Here is an 18100-nt window from a genome sequence, read left to right as displayed (position 1 = left end):
GTATTTCTTCTCAAAACATATTCCATGTTTTGTGTTGTGTCTTACTTTAAAACAATTTTGCTCTTGGCATTATCTGTTTTTTTTTTTTTTCTTAGATTGTTACACCATAGATATCCCAGCATTTAGCTAATATTGCCCAGTGAGGCTGTGTATGTCCCCTCCCTGGAAACATTCAAGGCCAGGCTGAATGGGGCTGTGAGCAGCTTGGTCTGGTTGGAGATATCCCTGCCTACAGCGTCGGGGCTGGAACGTGATCTGAAAGGCCCCTTCCAACCCAAACCATTCTATGATTCTATGTACTATTTAGGTTGGTTTACTCAACAGTGAGAGCAGCCATGAATTCCTATAGCTTTATCTGTCAGTTTTCAATAGCATGATTATAAATAATAACAACAGTAATATTTTCTTGTCTTTTTCCCTGTAATGCACAAGATCTTGAAACTTCAGTAAACATATTTCAGCTAAAACAGATATTGACCTGAATTCTGGTAAATCCTCTTCATGTTGAAACTACTTTTTATGTTCTCTACTTTTGAGTGGTATGGCAAGACAGCTGCAGTGGTTGAGATGGTGAAAACTGACTTAAGCCCAATGGAGCAAAGCTGTTGTATGCCGTGCTAGACCAAATCTTCAAATATATTCAGGACAGAATGAAGTGTGGGAAGAGAAGGACTGATGTGTGTTAGGAGATGAAGATGCCCCTGAGAATCTACATTTCTCCTTTTTCCTGGTTCTCACGTGCTGTTTGTTCAAGCACTACCAATCTCTAACACCTTCTTCCAGATAACTTCCCACGACTCCATTTACCAGACGGCTCAGTTTGCAAAAGGACGTGACATGATAGATTGTGCCTCAGCTCACTGTGACACTGATAGGTGACTGCACTCACAAAGAGGGCACGGTGTGTTGCAGAGTGGTTCCTCAAACCTAGAGACAGATACTCAAAGCAAACTCTGCAGTGGAAAGATAACTCTGCTCTTCAAGTAGGACCAGAAGGAGACTTCATACATTCTCTTTCCAAATATCTGATGGTACTGAAAGTGCCAACATTCATGGTGTTGACTGCAGTGTTTGAGAAAAAAATTTAAACATCAGCCTATTATCTGGTATATTTTGGATACCAGGAACCTGTCTGTTGTCTTCTGGGAGATTTGACTCCTGTTCTTACTGTGAGGCTTGAAAATGAGTGTGAAATACAACTCACATGGCACACTTTTGGTCATGCTTAAGGTAAAGTGAGGAGTTGGGGGGTAACAAGGCAAAGGAAGAGAAAAAGAACCCATCCATGTCGTTATAGGGCTCATTCTTCTGCTTGTGTCTTTGTTTTTAATTGTATTTTACATGCATTTAGAAAAATAATTAGCTCAACAGGTGAGGATGGGAAGAAAGATGCTGAGACCTCTCATAGACTGTGGTAGATGCTGGAACAATGGATGGAAAGGAGGAGGACACCAAATGGGACAGAGGACAAAGCCCACACATTTACACCACAATTCTGGACCATTTTTTTCCAAGTGAAAACCAAAACCAGCTTAAGCACCAAAGTTGAAAAAGAAAACGAGGAAGGAAAACGAAAAGGAGATGAAAGAGAATCGAAATACAAAATCTTCTTTCAAATCCTGGTGTAGGAGAGAAGAGAGTTGAGAGAAAAAGGAAATGCCTAAATGGGAACTTGGGAGGGATGAAGATACCAATCTCATGGCGCTTCCCATTTCCCACAAGTGTATAATTCTCAGTGTCTCTGAGGTGTTCAAGTTTTCCTTGAAGTAGACGTATATTCTTTTTTTCTTTACAGCTGAAAAACTGTACCAGCAAGAAGAAATAAACCAGCAACAGTGGAAAACAACCGTAATAAAACAAAAACACAGCCCTGAAAACATCAAAAAAGAAGCAAGGTGAGTCTCAGATTTCCCCTGTGGTGTTCCTCTGACTTCAGTAACAGTGCAGGATTACACCAGTTCACTTTCATTTCTTTTTTTCTTTCTTTTTTTAACAGCTTCTTTTTCCTTTTGTGCACGCATGTCCAGGCAGTACAGCCCATCACTCATAACCACTTCCCTCCAAGCCAGCTATTTGTCCTTAGACTCCTACCTTCCAGCTGTGAGTACAAGGCATGACAATAGGGTCCATATTTATCTTTTGTGGCACTTTGTTTGTCAAAACCTTTGGTTTCTTCCTTTTTTTTTTTTTTTTTTCCTTTTTTTTTTTTTTTTTTTTTTTGTAATTTTCCTTTTTATGTACTTATAAAAAATACTGTGTTTGTGTTGTTGTTGCAGTTTTCTTACCGCTGGCTCTGGTGGGACATTTACCCCACTTTCACAGCCATAATCAATGGATCTGGAACATGCCCCGACATTACAAAATGGATCAACAAAACCATGGTAGAGCCAACCAAACCAAATCATCCCCATTGCGCAGGCCTCTTGAAAATGCTGAGATGTCCATAAGGTGCATGATGAGTCCATCAGCTCAGCGATCAAACAGAAAGCAAGCAAAATTAAAAAGGAAATAACGCACACACGCACACAGACACACACACACACATAAAATAATAATAATTATAATCAAGAGAGAAATGTCTGGGGTTTTAGAACCAAGACGTGTCCCTAAGTTTGCTGTTTCAATATGAATCTTGTGATATTCTCCCCCCACATATGCACCCAGTTTTGGACTGCTGTTCTTTGAATGGTTTTAGAAGGACTTGCTTACATGTGTATGTTTGGCTGAATGAAATCTGCTTGCTATCTGACCCCTGCTTGCACCACTTCCTCCTTTACACATAGTTATAAGCCATTGCTCTGAAGAGGTTCAGGTTTGCTAGCAAGAAGCATGAATAAAAACAAATACACTTGTTCCATAATCAATTTACACACCCTGTTTTACCCCTTCATCTATCCAGGCGCAAAGTAAACCAAAGCTGTAGCTTGGAGGATGATGAAAGATGGACGAGGACTGATTCTTCATTGCACGAGGCCAATCCTCCACTTGCTAGTGGGCACCATTCAGGTGAGATGAACACAGACCTAATTTCTGCCTCTGTGGTATACCAGATCCAAGGTTTTCCAGTTCTTTCAAGGCTCTGCAGTGATGGTTCTCCCACTGAATTGAACTACAGTGTTAAACAGGCCAGCAGCTGCAGGAGAAACCAGCCAAATGCAGAAGGGATGCAGGAGCTCATTCCTATTTGGTTGGCATTGAAACAGATTGAGATGGAGTCCTTCTGGAGGAGGCAGGACACCCATCTTTGTCCTGTGATGACAATGATTTCTGAAGGGATAGGAAGTGCAGAGAGAGAGCAATCACATCACAGTCAGCAAGTGTGCCTTCAACAAGGCCTACTGGTTCCAGAATGGGAAAGAGCAATGGCCAGGAGTTGGCACCAAAAGGCAAATGAGCTTACAATGGTTCACGGATCTCCAGAAAACATGCAGTCTGTCTGGGAGTATCTAGATAGAAGAACATTTTGCAGTGTTTCGTTTGGGTTTCCTCCAAGATTTCGTATAAATTGTGATGATATTTCCTCTTCGGAGTGGTTTTGAAGGAATCTTCTACTATCAGTCCTATGCACTACCTTGCTTCACAGCAAGCACTTTAGCATCCTTCTGATATTCCACCAAAAAAAAAAAACAAACCAAAAAAAACCACAACAACCAACCAACCAAACAAACAAAAAACACCAAAAAAAACCCCACCACCCAATAGCTTTGTTTCAGTTGTGGAAATAAAATGAAAAGACCAAACAGCTTTAAAAAAAAAAAAAAGAACCCTCTGGTTGTTTTTTGAGGCCATACTCCTTGTCTGGAACAAAGCGAGTCTTGTGGTTCCTGCTTTCCAAGCTGAGGTGGGGACAAAAGAGATGCTGTGCTGTCCATTGTCAGAAGGAACAGAAACACCACCAATGGGATGCCACTGAGAAGAGAGAGCATTTTTGCAGTAGTGCTACGACCAACAGGACACAATGGGAAAGACAGAGGGAAACACAGATCTTTTTGGAAAAAAAAAAAGAATAACCATATGAATCACATGGGCAGGAGACTGCTGGTCTCCATCCTCCCTTCTTGACCCTTCTACTGCCCCAAGAGAGCAACTACACCGCTGTTTGCCCAGGCAGATAAGAGCCACAATGTTCCCACTCTGAACGGAGCTGTGGCATTTTGTGGGGAGCCCTGGTGTTCCTCTCCCAGTGGGTCCCTATCAAGTGATAGAGTTGCAAATGGCTCTGCAGGAGAGGATCTTGATTTCCTCCTACCCTTCAGGATCCCTGCAGGCAGGCTGCCTTCCCCTTGGGGAGACATTTAGTAATACTGAGTTCATTTCTATGTCCACTCCAGAGGCTACAGCCCCAAGAGGGCAGTTAAAGCAGCATGACAGAGGTGACCTCTCGATTTCCCATCTGCAGAGTGATGATGCAATGCTGGGGGAGGGTTTTGTTTCATTTTGTTTTGTTTCTGTGGAACTGTTGTTGTTTTTTTGTAGAACAAAGGCAGAGGGGAAGCTGTGAAAATGAGAGCTTCACCTGAATGTCTTGATATCCCCAGAGCCAAGATTCCTCTGCAATCTTTTCTTTGAACCCCTGGGGATTTCTCATGTTGTCCACAGATTTTGAAAGAGAAAGAAATGAGAGAGAGAGAGGAGTGCTGTTCAGGTGACTCTGCTTACAGCCAATCAAAACTTGCACTTGGTAAAGATGATGATCTTGAGTGAGGCACGACTTGGTTTATCCCTCCCAGGGTGTCCCTGGCAGGACAGTTCTCAGCTGTCTATGCTCATGAGGGTTATGACTTGTTCAAGTTTGTAGGCAAGTTTCTGTTTCCCAGCTTGGTCATCTTGATCAAGGGCTCCGAGAATCTGGAAAAAGAGAGAGAAAGAAGTGATGTGGCTCTGTTTTTACATTTATTTTTCAAAACAACTAAGTCCCTCAGCAACAGATGAGGGTTAATTTTCCCTACAGGTGAGCCCCACACTTAGCTTAGATCATGCAATGCAGGTCAGTCAGCCAGAAGGGAGTCAGGTAGGCAGTTTGGAGTTGATGTGGCTGAATGCAAACCTCTGCTTTGCAACTGATCAAATGGATTAGCATCTTGAAGATCAATTATTTGGCAGATTTACTCATTACCTTGCCGTGCCACTTCAGATGTTCTAAGGTATCTCATCTGGTCTTTTGATACCCATAACATCTCGTTCATGTTTGATAGACCATTCTTGGATGCTTTATGGTACTGTAAATGGCATTGGGCATATATGCCTCAACAGATTTTGGCCATGTGTGAAGCAGGTCTTCTCTGATCATCAGCTAAAGCCAGTTAATTTTGATTGACCGATATCAGAAAATTAAAGTAATGGAAAATCAGATGGAAAAGCCCCAGGAAAACCAACAAACCCAGCCTCTCCAGATCCCAGAGTTTGCTTTTTATTCACTAAATCCATCATCCTCTCACCCAGGATTAAGAAAGGCAGCCATGATATATGCTGAGCTATCAGAATGGGTGGATTTTCTGATGGTTCTGCAGAACTTCTCTTTCCAAAGCTCTTACCTCCTCGCTGTACTTGCCAACGTAGGAGTATATTTCCGAGAGTGCACTCATGGTGTTGAACTCATTCATATGCATGCGAGACTGCTCAGCCAAGTATGCATTCATGTCCTGGTCACTAATTGCTGGCATTTTGGCAATGTCTGAATAGTACCTGGAAGAGAGAATTACTTCTTGAAGGGACAGAGGATGGAGACAAGAACTGAAAGTCATCAACAAAATAGAATAAATTTAACACTCTCAGGCTCTTCTAGAGCGTCAATGATATGTCTTGTTATACCCTTCTTTTACAGCAAAGGAGACGGCTAAAACAGAAATTAGACTGAGATACTATTCCTGAATAACAGATAAATGCTGTAATCACTCAGCCCTGTTCTGAGACTGAAAATTCCAGAGAACATCTTGTTAACTTCATCCACGTCGTCAAAGAAATGAGATCTACTGGTGCTGGACTCCTTTGTCAGGCATTCAAAGGCTTTGAGCACCTCCAGACCCATAGGAAAGTCTCACTGCCCTTTGAGAGCTCAGGCTTTTGCTACCAAACACAAAAACTCCCCTTTCATGCTTGCATGTGCCATTTATGCTTCTAGATTTGCATACTTTTCTAAGATTATCCAATCAAACCAGTCTATCCCAGCAACAGCGACAGGCTGTTAGCATTATATCACATTTGCAGCAATAGGATTCCATCTCTCTCTGACTGAGGAAAATCTACCTCTGGTTTAAGAGTACATTGGGCTTTATCCTTTGGACATGGAGACCTCAGACCATTGCCCATGCACCACACTTTCTCAGCAGAGCAATGTCTCTTTAAGGAAGTTGCTATTTTTGAAGTCCTTCGTCCCCTGAGTAAGGCAGGTCTTGGAGGACAAGGTTTGCAGAAGGTAATCAGTCACTGTCACTCGCAGCTGTGCTCTGCTGTCAACTGGTTAATTAGACACCATCATTTACATTTTTAATTTCTGCAATTTGACATTTTGTGCACAAGGAACAAAAAAAAAAAAAAAAAAAAAAAAAAAAAGAGAGAGAGAGAGAAGAAAAAGAGCCCATAGATGCAGCAATCCACAAATTTATAATTAGGAGGCAGAGGGGACGGGGAGCCAAAAGAGCTGACAGGTGTCCTGTAAGCAGCATCGAGACACCTGCTGAGATGGAGGCTGCCTTCCACTGCAGAGAAATTGGATGCTGAAGTGCTGTGTGATAAGGATCCTTCAGACATACAAGTGGGAAAATACTCTCTACGACAGTGAGATGAGCAGCTGCAGAAGTCTCCTGTGAAAAACAACAGAGTGCGAGAGCACTGGGAGGAAACCCCTCCACACCAGAAAGCTCCAGTGTGGCTTCAGTCTGATTCATGCCCCCACGGTTCCATCCTCATTGATTAGTCTGAGTTATTATCCTGTTTTTGCAGAGAGATGGGCTGATGTAACCCTCAGTAGAGAAAGGCACAGAAGCCAGAGGTCTTTCTCCCACCTCTGTGTGTAGCCTTCCAGCCTGACTGTTTCCAGATCAAGACTCAGTTTCAACAGAAAATCTAATGCAAACCTCATAAATTGCACAGCAGCTTCCAGCATTCACAACATTACTCTTCTTGGAGACACATCTTTTTGTCTTCCGGGTTCAGGAAAAGCCAAAAATCCCATTCTAATTCAGTCCCTTGCTCTAACTATTGCCCAGTCCTAGTACTTCGATAATGATTGGTCTGAGTTTAATTTTATTTCATAAACTGCCAAACCCCAACCCCATTTGGGCCTGAACAGCTGTGTATGAGGAAAGGAGCCAAGTGGAAACCCTATGAGAACCTGTCCTACAGAACTACATCCAGAAGGAGCTGGTGAGAAAGATGAATAGAAACTTCTAGACCTTTGCTAATCCCAGCAAATTCAAACAGCCCCCAGCATCAGCAGATAAACAGAATCAGGCCTATTCTGCACACACTTCTAACAAGAGGAAATGTCAGGGTATTGTAGAATCCATGAGAGTGTTGTTTCAGGATCCTCAAGGCCAAAGCACACTACTGAGAACCCTGAAGTCTAACAGCCAAAACACAAGGTGTGCCCTGGCACTACATTCACATACAACAACACATTCCATAGACCTTTGGGGAAGCAAAAAGAAAAGTCTGCAATGCAGTAAAATGCTCTGATTTATGGTGCCTAAGAAGAACTCATGGAGAAGAGCCCAGTTCCTTATGAATATTGCATAGGCACACTCCTGCTGGATGAAATGAAAAGTGAAGAGGATTATATCACAACAAAAATAAATAAGGCTGGTGGAGGAATCATAGAATCACCAAGGTTGGAAAAGACCTAAAAGATCATCCAGTCCAACCATTCACCTATTACCAATAGCTCCCAATAAACCATGTCCCTCAACACAACATCCAATTGTTCCTTGAACACCCCCAGGGTCGGTGACTCCACTACCTCCCTGGGCAAGCAGTAGCATTGTGCTTTATTTTCCAGTCTGGATCTTGCAACCAGCTGAAATGCTCCTTCATCTAATGGCAGTGGGTTAGTGAGTGCAGGGAAGGAAGCTTCCTAAAGTGGAAAATCGGGCACACATACAGTCAGCTTCTCCAACTTTCTCATGTCTTCCTGTCACTTGGTAGCAATGCTCTCCTGGGTCTGTGACCCACAAAGGTCTGAAAACTCCTGAGTCCCTTTCCCAGACCTGCAGAGAGACTCTCCTAGTAACACGAAGTTCCCATGATTTATGTGAACAACAAACTGCAGCATACATTGCTCCCTGAAGGAAAGGATGGGATGTAATGATTTGAACTTCAGGTGTTGTAGGCTTTCTTCTCTCTTCAAACATGACCAACTCACAAGCTGTGATTTCAGTGTGCTCGGTTCACAGGCTGTCACCCAATGCCGCACCAAAGTGTCCCATCTCCCTCAGTTTACCTGTCATGGTTTTGTAATTTTGCTATCAGTATCAGTATTCCACATCATAACATCATGTAAAGTATGGATACTTCTATTGAATGTGCAGTCCACAGAAGAAGACTACATATCCCAGAGAACAACAGGGTTAATGATAAGTCACGGGACCAGGACGCTGTATAATCTCGTTCCCAGGCTGGAGTGCCCTCCTTCTTCTCTCGAACTTCTCGGAGAGTGGGAAGCGTTCCAGCCGTGTCGCCTAGAGCTCACAGTAGGCCTCTCGGTTTTCGGGGACTCTCTCTCTCTGTTTCGTTCAATTTGTTAGCCTCAATTATATTATATTGTGTTATCTTGTATTTCGGCATCATATTTAGTAAAATAAGTTTTTCCTCCTTAGATTGTCGCTGTTTTATCCCACTCCCTTTTTCCCCCTCCTTTCCGGGCCCCGGGAGGGGGGCCCACGGGGTGGCTTCCCCTGTCACGGGCATAGGTAAATCTAAGTAACCCGTGACAGATTTTTTGGTGGAGAATGCGGGCATAGAGCTTTTTAGCTTTTAGAACAACTCTCTCTTTACTCTTAAAGAGCTTCGTTAGGGGAGTGTTATCTTTTCGTAGCTGCTCACTGAGAACGTGACCTTGAAATACCAGACAAATTGTCAACATTAAGGGCTGCTGTACATTCTCAGCACTGCTATCTAACTTTTGTGTAGAAAACAAAGGGATTTCTTTCTCCCTTAGAGCAAAGCTAGCTAGCTCTGACTTTTACAGAGCCTGCCAGCTATGAATCCACTCTTCATCCCAGTTGCTCTGTTTAAGGGATTGAAAGCAATTATGATCTTCTTAAAGTATTGGTCAACTATTAACACCATAATTTGGTGTTGTGGAATTGTGCAGGTATATAGCCTAATAAGGTGGATACTGATGGAGACACCTGCCTGGTACTTTTATGAGATGTGGTATGGTCAGAATTTTGGCACCTACATCCCAGATGGAATTGTGAATCTTACAAACACTTGCATCCCAGATGGAATTGCGAATCTTACAAGTACTTGCATCCCAGATGGAACAGGCAATTTTACAAACACCACCATGTTTAATTCATTGTACAGGCTAAAAAAACCCTTTTTATTTAGGTTGTACTCTCAGATTTCCACACACCTTTCAATAACTGAGATAGGGTTCATACTTGCATCCATGTTATCACTATTAATGAATGCATATATGTTCCTATGCATTCGTTCTATGCGGAAGTCTCCTCCAGAACCAGAGAATGATGACTGGCAGGGAATATGGAAAGGTTTAGGAAAAGTCTTAGAAGCATGGGGACCCGCAGTGTCATGGGATTTCACTCTTGAACACCTAAGGGACCCTAAGAAATTAAGTGAGTATTTGGGTCAGAGATCTAAGGAGGTAAACCTTATGTGGGGTTTGGCTTATGCATACCGTGCTTTGTATCATACTATTCTGGAGAGAGAGAGTTTCCGATCTGAGATTCAAGCCCAAGTTAATTCTGATCAGTCACAGGAGGCATCAGTAGCAATATCAGTTGCCCCTGTGGAAGGCAAGAAATGGAAACGGGTGTCCACGCGTCTAGAACGAAAAGAAGGAGAAGCACAGGGGGGGGCTGCAGAAGACCCAGGTGCCGGGCATGGAGCAGTACCGAAAAAAGCAAAGGCAAAAACCAAGAGGCATGAAGAAGAGACTGATGATGAGGAGGAAATCACCTATTGTCGACCTCTGAAGCTGACTGAAATCCAAGGCTCAAGAAAGGAGTTCACACGGCGTCAAGATGAAGGTATCCTTGCTTGGTTGCTTCGCTGCTGGGACAACGGGGCCAACAGCTTGTCTCTAGATGGTAATGAAGCTCGCCAACTAGGAAACATTGCCCAAGATGCAGGTATCGACAGAGGGATTAGCAGATGTTCGGATGGAGCTGCCACTCTCTGGTTGCGGCTGTTAGAAGCCGTGAGAGAAAGGTACCCCTATAAGGATGCTTTGAAGCCTAAATTTGATAGTTGGAATACCGTCCAAAAAGGTATTCAGCGCCTGAGGGAATTGGCCATGGCGAAAATGTTGTACAGCCCTGATCCAAGTGAACTTGACCCTGAGAGAGTGAGGGCCGATCCTGACATGTGGCAGAAAATCACAAGTACAGCACCAGAGAGAATGGCACAGTCATTGGTAACAGGTTCTAAAGGGTTCGTGGACAGATGGCCCCGAGTTGTTGAGCTGATTATAATGCTTCAAACCATCGATCAGCAGCTCCCCCAACTGCATGCCGCAGTTTCTGCCATCTCACGGCTAGAAAACCGAGTAGATGAAATGTGCAAGAAATTGTTTCCATCAACTAATCATAATGATGATCCCGTAATAGTATCAGAAACAACTGATGAAGGTCAATCCTCGTACGGGCCACCAGGTCTAATGAAGGATCTGATCAAAGTATTCCAGTCCTACTCCTCACCTGCATCATCAAAAGTCTCAGCTGTTAAACGCACACGCTTCCCAGCTCGAGCAAAGAACAACAGTACGATTGCACCGCGTGTTTCCATGTGGCGCTACCTACGTGACCGTGGAGAAGACATGAGGAAGTGGCATGATCAGCCCACTTCTGCACTACGAGCACGGGTGAAAGAACTACTAGACATACCAACCACCAGTGGAGTTGCTCCAGTCATCACAGGTAACCAATAGAGGGGCCCTGCCCTCAGTCAGGGGAGGGAAAGGGATAATAGAGTTTATTGGACTGTGTGGATTCGATGGCCTGGCACATCAGAACCACAGGAATATAAGGCGCTGGTGGATACCGGTGCACAGTGCACCCTAATGCCCTCCAGTCATGAAGGGACAGAATCAATCCATATTTCTGGAGTGACTGGGGGCTCTCAAGAATTGACTGTGCTGGAGGCTGAAATAAGCCTCACTGGCAAAGACTGGCAAAAACATCCTATTGTGACTGGCCCAGGGGCTCCATGTATACTGGGTATTGATTACCTCAGAAGGGGGCATTTCAAGGATCCTAAGGGGTATCGATGGGCCTTTGGGATAGCTGCTGTAGATATGGACAACATTAAGCAGCTGTCTGTTTTGCCTGGCCTGTCAGAGGACCCGTCTGTTGTGGGGCTGCTACGAGTAAAAGAGCAGCAGGTACCGATTGCTACAAAGACAGTGCACAGACGGCAGTATCGCACCAACAGGGATTCCTTGCTCCCCATTCATGATTTGATTCGCCAGTTGGAGAATCAGGGAGTGATCAGTAAAACTCACTCACCTTTTAACAGTCCCATATGGCCAGTGCGTAAAGCCAGTGGAGAATGGAGGCTGACAGTAGACTACCGTGGCCTGAATGAGGTCACACCCCCATTGAGCGCTGCTGTGCCGGACATGTTGGAACTCCAGTACGAGCTGGAGTCAAAAGCAGCCAAATGGTATGCCACCATTGACATTGCCAATGCCTTCTTCTCTATTCCTTTGGCTGCAGAATGTAAGCCACAGTTTGCCTTCACCTGGAGGGGCATTCAGTATACTTGGAACCGTTTGCCCCAGGGGTGGAAACACAGCCCAACCATTTGCCATGGGTTGGTCCAAACTGTACTGGAACAAGGTGGTGCTCCTGAACACCTGCAGTACATTGATGACATTGTTGTGTGGGGTGATACAGCAGAAGAGGTTTTCACAAAAGGAGAGCAGATCATCCAAATTCTTCTACAAGCCGGCTTTGCTATTAAGCGAAGCAAAGTAAAAGGACCTGCCCAGGAAATTCAGTTCTTAGGTATAAAGTGGCAGGATGGACGTCGTCACATCCCAACAGATGTGATCGACAAAATCACTGCCATGTCTCCACCAACTAGCAAGAAAGAGACACAATCTTTCCTGGGTGCAGTGGGCTTTTGGAGGATGCACATTCCAAACTACAGCCTCATTGTAAGCCCCCTTTATCAGGTGACGCGGAAGAAGAACGATTTTGCATGGGGCCCTGAGCAGCAGCAGGCTTTTGAACAGATTAAACAAGAGATAGCCCGAGCTGTAGCACTGGGGCCAGTACGGACTGGACAGGATGTAAAGAACATCCTCTATACTGCTGCTGGAGAGAAAGGCCCCACTTGGAGTTTGTGGCAAAGAGCCTCAGGAGAGACCCGAGGCCGACCCCTGGGATTCTGGAGTCGATCATATAAGGGGTCTGAAGAGTGCTACACTCCAACTGAGAAGGAGATCTTAGCCGCGTATGAGGGGGTTCGGGCTGCTTCCAAAGTAGTCGGGACTGAAACACAGCTCCTTTTGGCACCTCGACTGCCAGTGCTGAACTGGATGTTCAAAGGACAGGTTCCCTCCACTCATCATGCTACCGATGTCACCTGGAGCAAGTGGATTACGCTGATTACACAGCGAGCGCGAATGGGAAACCTCAATCGTCCAGGAATCCTAGAGGTAATCATGGACTGGCCTGAAGATAAAAGGTTTGGAACATCACCAGCAGAAGAGGTATCACGTGCTAAAGAGGCCCCACCATACAACGAATTACCAGAAAATGAAAAGAAATATGCCCTATTCACAGACGGATCATGTCGCATTGTAGGGAAGCATCGCAAATGGAAAGCTGCTGTGTGGAGCCCCACACGACAGGTTGCAGAGGCCACCGAAGGTAAGGGAGAATCAAGTCAGTTTGCAGAGGTAAAAGCTGTCCAGCTGGCCTTAGATGTTGCTGAACGGGAGAGGTGGCCAATGCTGTATCTTTATACTGACTCATGGATGGTGGCAAATGCCTTATGGGGGTGGTTACAGAGGTGGGAACAAAACAACTGGCAACGGAAGGGTAAATCTGTTTGGGCCGCTGAATTATGGAAGGACATTGCTGCCCGAACAAAGAATATGGTTGTAAAGGTGCGTCATGTGGATGCACATGTGCCCAAAAGTCGGGCTACTGAAGAACAACAAAACAACCATCAGGTAGATAAAGCTGCCAAAATTGAAGTGGCTCAAATTGACTTGGACTGGCAGAATAAGGGTGAATTATTTCTAGCTCGATGGGCTCATGAGACCTCAGGTCATCAAGGAAGAGACGCGACATATAAGTGGGCCAGAGACCGAGGGGTGGACTTAACCATGGACGCTATTGCGCAGATTATTCATGATTGTGAAACATGTGCCATAATTAAACAAGCCAAAAGGATGAAACCTCTCTGGGAGGAAGGGCGGTGGCAAAAGTATAAATATGGGGAGGCGTGGCAGGTTGATTATATCACCTTGCCACGATCTCGCAGTGGTAAGTGTTATGTACTCACCATGGTAGAGGCAACCACTGGGTGGCTTGAAACATACGCAGTACCCCATGCAACTGCTCGAAACACCATATTAGGTCTTGAGAAACAAGTCCTGTGGCGACATGGCACCCCAGAAAGAATTGAATCTGATAATGGGACACATTTTAAAAATTCCCTTATAAATACTTGGGCCAAAGATCATGGCATTGAGTGGATTTATCATATTCCCTACCATGCACCAGCTTCTGGTAAAATTGAACGATATAATGGGTTGTTGAAAACTATGTTGAAAGCAATGGGTGGCGGAACATTTAAGCACTGGGAGAAGAATCTAGCAGAAGCCACTTGGTTGGTGAATACTAGAGGATCTGTCAATCGTGATGGTCCTAGTCAATCTAGCCCCCTACACACTGTAGAAGGAGATAAGGTCCCTGTTGTACATGTAAAGAACATGTTGGGAAAAGCTGTTTGGGTCCTTCCAGCTTCTGGAAAGGGCAAACCTATCCGTGGAACTGTCTTTGCCCAGGGACCTGGGTGCACTTGGTGGGTAATGCAGAAGGATGGGGATGTTCAGTGTGTACCACAAGGGAATTTGATGCTGAGGGAGTGCAGTCAATAATTTTATGTATTTATATGTATATATGTTTGCATGTGTAGTGTATTTTAGTTATTATAGTATTATAGTTGTACATTTAGTTATGTTACATGTAATTCTACTGTTTAGCTATCATAATTTTACATACGTGTATATATATGTATATATATTTTTACCATGATGTAATAATGTAGAATAAGGGGTGGAATGTCATGGTTTTGTAATTTTGCTATCAGTATCAGTATTCCACATCATAACATCATGTAAAGTATGGATACTTCTATTGAATGTGCAGTCCACAGAAGAAGACTACATATCCCAGAGAACAACAGGGTTAATGATAAGTCACGGGACCAGGACGCTGTATAATCTCGTTCCCAGGCTGGAGTGCCCTCCTTCTTCTCTCGAACTTCTCGGAGAGTGGGAAGCGTTCCAGCCGTGTCGCCTAGAGCTCACAGTAGGCCTCTCGGTTTTCGGGGACTCTCTCTCTCTGTTTCGTTCAATTTGTTAGCCTCAATTATATTATATTGTGTTATCTTGTATTTCGGCATCATATTTAGTAAAATAAGTTTTTCCTCCTTAGATTGTCGCTGTTTTATCCCACTCCCTTTTTCCCCCTCCTTTCCGGGCCCCGGGAGGGGGGCCCACGGGGTGGCTTCCCCTGTCACGGGCATAGGTAAATCTAAGTAACCCGTGACATTACCTCATCACACATCTTCCCACTAAGACTGCAAATCAAGATAATGTGGAAGTGGTGAAAAATAAATGAAAAAGCAGGTACCAGTAATCAAACCTGGCTGCTAGAACAGATAGAAGACATATAAATCTCCTTTCATCAGAACTCTGTGATGGACTAATGATTTATTTATACAGAAGTGTTTCTAATGAAGCCATCATCGCGCTATCTAAAGAAATTATAAATGTGTGTGTTAAAGCATCCTAGCAGGGAGATGACAACGTTCCTGCTGAGTCTTTATTTACTTTCTATTTGAGCCCAGATCCTCAGAGGTACTTAGGGTCTCTCTGCCATTTACATACTCCTGATGCCTTCAAAACCACTGTGAAGCTGTCACCAAATCCCACAGGTCCTTGAATTTTCACTGCCAGCATTTGTAAGATTGCCTGTGTATTGCTTTCCTTTGCCCTTGTGTGGCTGACAGCTTTCACACTAAAGCTAAAATGTGAGGCATTGCAGGGGAGGATGCTCCTCAACAATGCAGATCCTGTGGGCACTCCTAAGCTGATGGCCACATGATAAGGATGATAAGGAAAGGACCATGGAACCTATCTGTTGTGTACCATAGGGGTATGTCCTGAGATCAGGTCTCTTCAGCATCTTTATCAATTATATAGCTGATGGGATTGAGTGCACCCTCAGCAAGTTTACTGATGACACCAAACTGAGTGGTGTAGTTGACACAGCAGAAGGAAGGGACACCATTCAGAGAGAACCTGACAAAGAGGAAAGGTAAGCCCATATAAATCCACTGAGGTTCAACAAGACCAATTGCAAGGTGTTGCACTTGAGTCAAGGCAATGCCATATGTGAATACAAACTGGGAGAAGAACTGCTTGAGAGCAGCCCACAGGGTGGATGAAGCCTGAAGTTCTTCCAGTCTGTGGTGGAGCTTGATATCCTCCTTCAGACCATGCAGTAACATGTGAAAATCAGCTGGTGGAGGAACCCATGGTGGAGCAGGTGGATGTGGCCAGAAAGAGACTGCAGCCCATGGAACCCTCCCTTCCGCAAACAAGCCCATCTTCCTATGCCTGTCTTTGTAAGACAGGTGCTCCAACCCTCCGATCATCTTCATGAACCTCCTCTGGACCCTCTCAAAAAGCTTCACATCTTTCCTGTGTTGGGGCCTCAGGACACAGTATTCCAGGAGCAGATCCTGGAGTTGCAGCCTGTGGAGAGAAGCCCATGGTGGAGCAGTCCACTCCTGTGGTAAGGACCCATGCTGGAGCTTTTCTTGAGGAACTACAGCCTGTGGGAAGTCCATATGGGATCATTTTAGGAAGGGCATCATCCTATTGGAGGGGCCCCATGCTGGAACAGGGACAGGGAATGACCAAGAAGTGGCAGAAATGGAACATTATGGACTCACCGTATTCTCTCTGCTGCTCATGGGGAGGAGGTGGAAGATGATGGGGAAGGTGTTTTTAGTTTGCTTTTAGTTTCTCTCTGCTTTGGTCTAGGCAGCAATAGGCAACAAATTACATTTATCTCCCTTACACTGAGTCTGTTTTGTTCATGATGGTAATTGGTGAGTGATGTCCCTGTCCTTATCTCAACCTATGAGCTTTTTTCATCTTATTTTCTCCTGCTATTCTTTTGACAAGGGGGAGTGAGAGAGTGGTGTTGTAGAGCTCAGCTGCCCATCAGTGTGAAACCACCACAGATACATATCTAAAGATCCTTTACATGCTCAAGTTTCTCCTGAATCACAGGGGGAGACTGACTTCTTACCTCAAGGCTGCTCATTCTCTGATGTGGCAGAGAAAATTTGTTAATTAAACCAGAAACAATGAAAGCCTCAAGAAACTGGGAGGAATCTCAATACCCAAAGGTATGATGGATGCCCTGTCTCAATAGGTATTTAAGGTCAGGCTGGATGGGGCTCTGTGCAACCTTTTTTAGCTGTAGGTATCCCTGTTCACTGCAGGGGAGTTGTACCAAATGACCTCAAGAGACCCCTTGCAACTCAAATGATTCTATAAATCTGTAATACCCACGCTCAAGCAATATCAGCAACTCAGATAAGTGATGGGAAGATTGCTAGGCCCTATATTTGACCATTGCCACAGCAGCACACCCCAGCCTGCATGAGCAAGACAACCCATAGCAATGGGAATAGCAGTGCTCTCAGCCTCAACAAAACAACTGTTCTTCTTACTTAAACAACCTCAAGTTTCCCTGGAAAGTTTCTGCTTTTATTTTTTTATTGATTGGTTGGTTTTGTCTCGTTTTCTTTAGGAAAGCAATACCACAGTGTCTTGGGAATGCATCTCACCCTGTTTGCAGGCAGGGCAGGGCATTTGCTCTTCATCACCAACTGTAGAAGCTCCTTCGTGGTTCTGTTTCTCAAAAATAACAGTGCCTGCTGCCACTCAGTAGCTCATTAACTCATCAAAGTGGAGAGAAAAGCCATGTTGCCAATGTTTTTTCTGCAGACTGAAATTTTCCAGCACGAGATGTGGTTTAGGCAGCTTAGCATGGAGCTAATTGCCTTCCAAAAGATCTTTTTGTCATGGCTGTTGTTGTGCCATAGCTGGGTTGGGACTGCACTCATTAATAATCATTTTAGCATATGAAAAGCTTGTAATGAATCCATGTGCTGCAGACGGCAGACACAATTACAACAATAACATAATTAGGATTATGCAATAGCCGGCTGTATCCAGACCACTGAAGGAGGGAGAAATGTATGAAAGGGATATAGTAGACTGCTATAGCAGAGAATGGCTGAAGGAAAGCAAGCCCGATCTAGCTGTATATGTCCTAAGTCAATGTAGGAGAGTTGGACTAGATAACATTTAAGGGTCCCTTCCAACTCAAAGAATTCTATGATATTATTCTACAAAAGCTTAGGAACAACCTAGTGGCCAGTTCTCTTATGGGATCAAGTGAAGCAATGCAAGGACATGTTGTCAGTCCTTCTGTTGACGGGGCATGACAGCTTTACTTCTCTAGGAGGCATCTGAGCTGCAAAGTCTGTGTTCATGCTGATTCAGCTACAGGCAGCCACAAGACTGTGTTACTTCAGATCGATTCCATTCCAGAGAAAGGTTCAAGGCCAAACTGCTGGACACTAATTGGACTGAGAC

At 44.4% G+C, this 18100-nt stretch overlaps 1 protein-coding gene across 3 annotated transcripts in view; it reads right to left on the bottom strand.

The window, feature by feature from the left end:
- Nucleotides 1-2230: 2230 nt before the first annotated feature.
- LOC107313179 (plexin-A4) overlaps nt 2231-18100 on the bottom strand; it is a 403220-nt gene continuing 387350 nt past the window's right edge. For all 3 annotated transcript variants that reach the window (XM_032449091.2, XM_015861239.3, XM_032449104.2), the window contains exons 31-32: nt 5535-5685; nt 2231-4848 (exon numbers count right to left, since the gene is read on the bottom strand). In XM_032449091.2, the coding sequence (XP_032304982.2) occupies nt 4753-4848; nt 5535-5685 (247 nt within the window). In that variant the 3' untranslated portion in view covers nt 2231-4752. The remainder of the gene's footprint in view (nt 4849-5534; nt 5686-18100) is intronic.

This window comes from Coturnix japonica, chromosome 1 (assembly GCF_054131305.1).
Source record: "Coturnix japonica strain WE chromosome 1, WE-NBRP24, whole genome shotgun sequence".
Taxonomy (NCBI): Eukaryota; Metazoa; Chordata; class Aves; order Galliformes; family Phasianidae; genus Coturnix; species Coturnix japonica.
The sequence above is the reverse complement of the archived record's forward strand: the minus strand, read 5'-3'. Positions and strand labels throughout refer to the sequence as shown.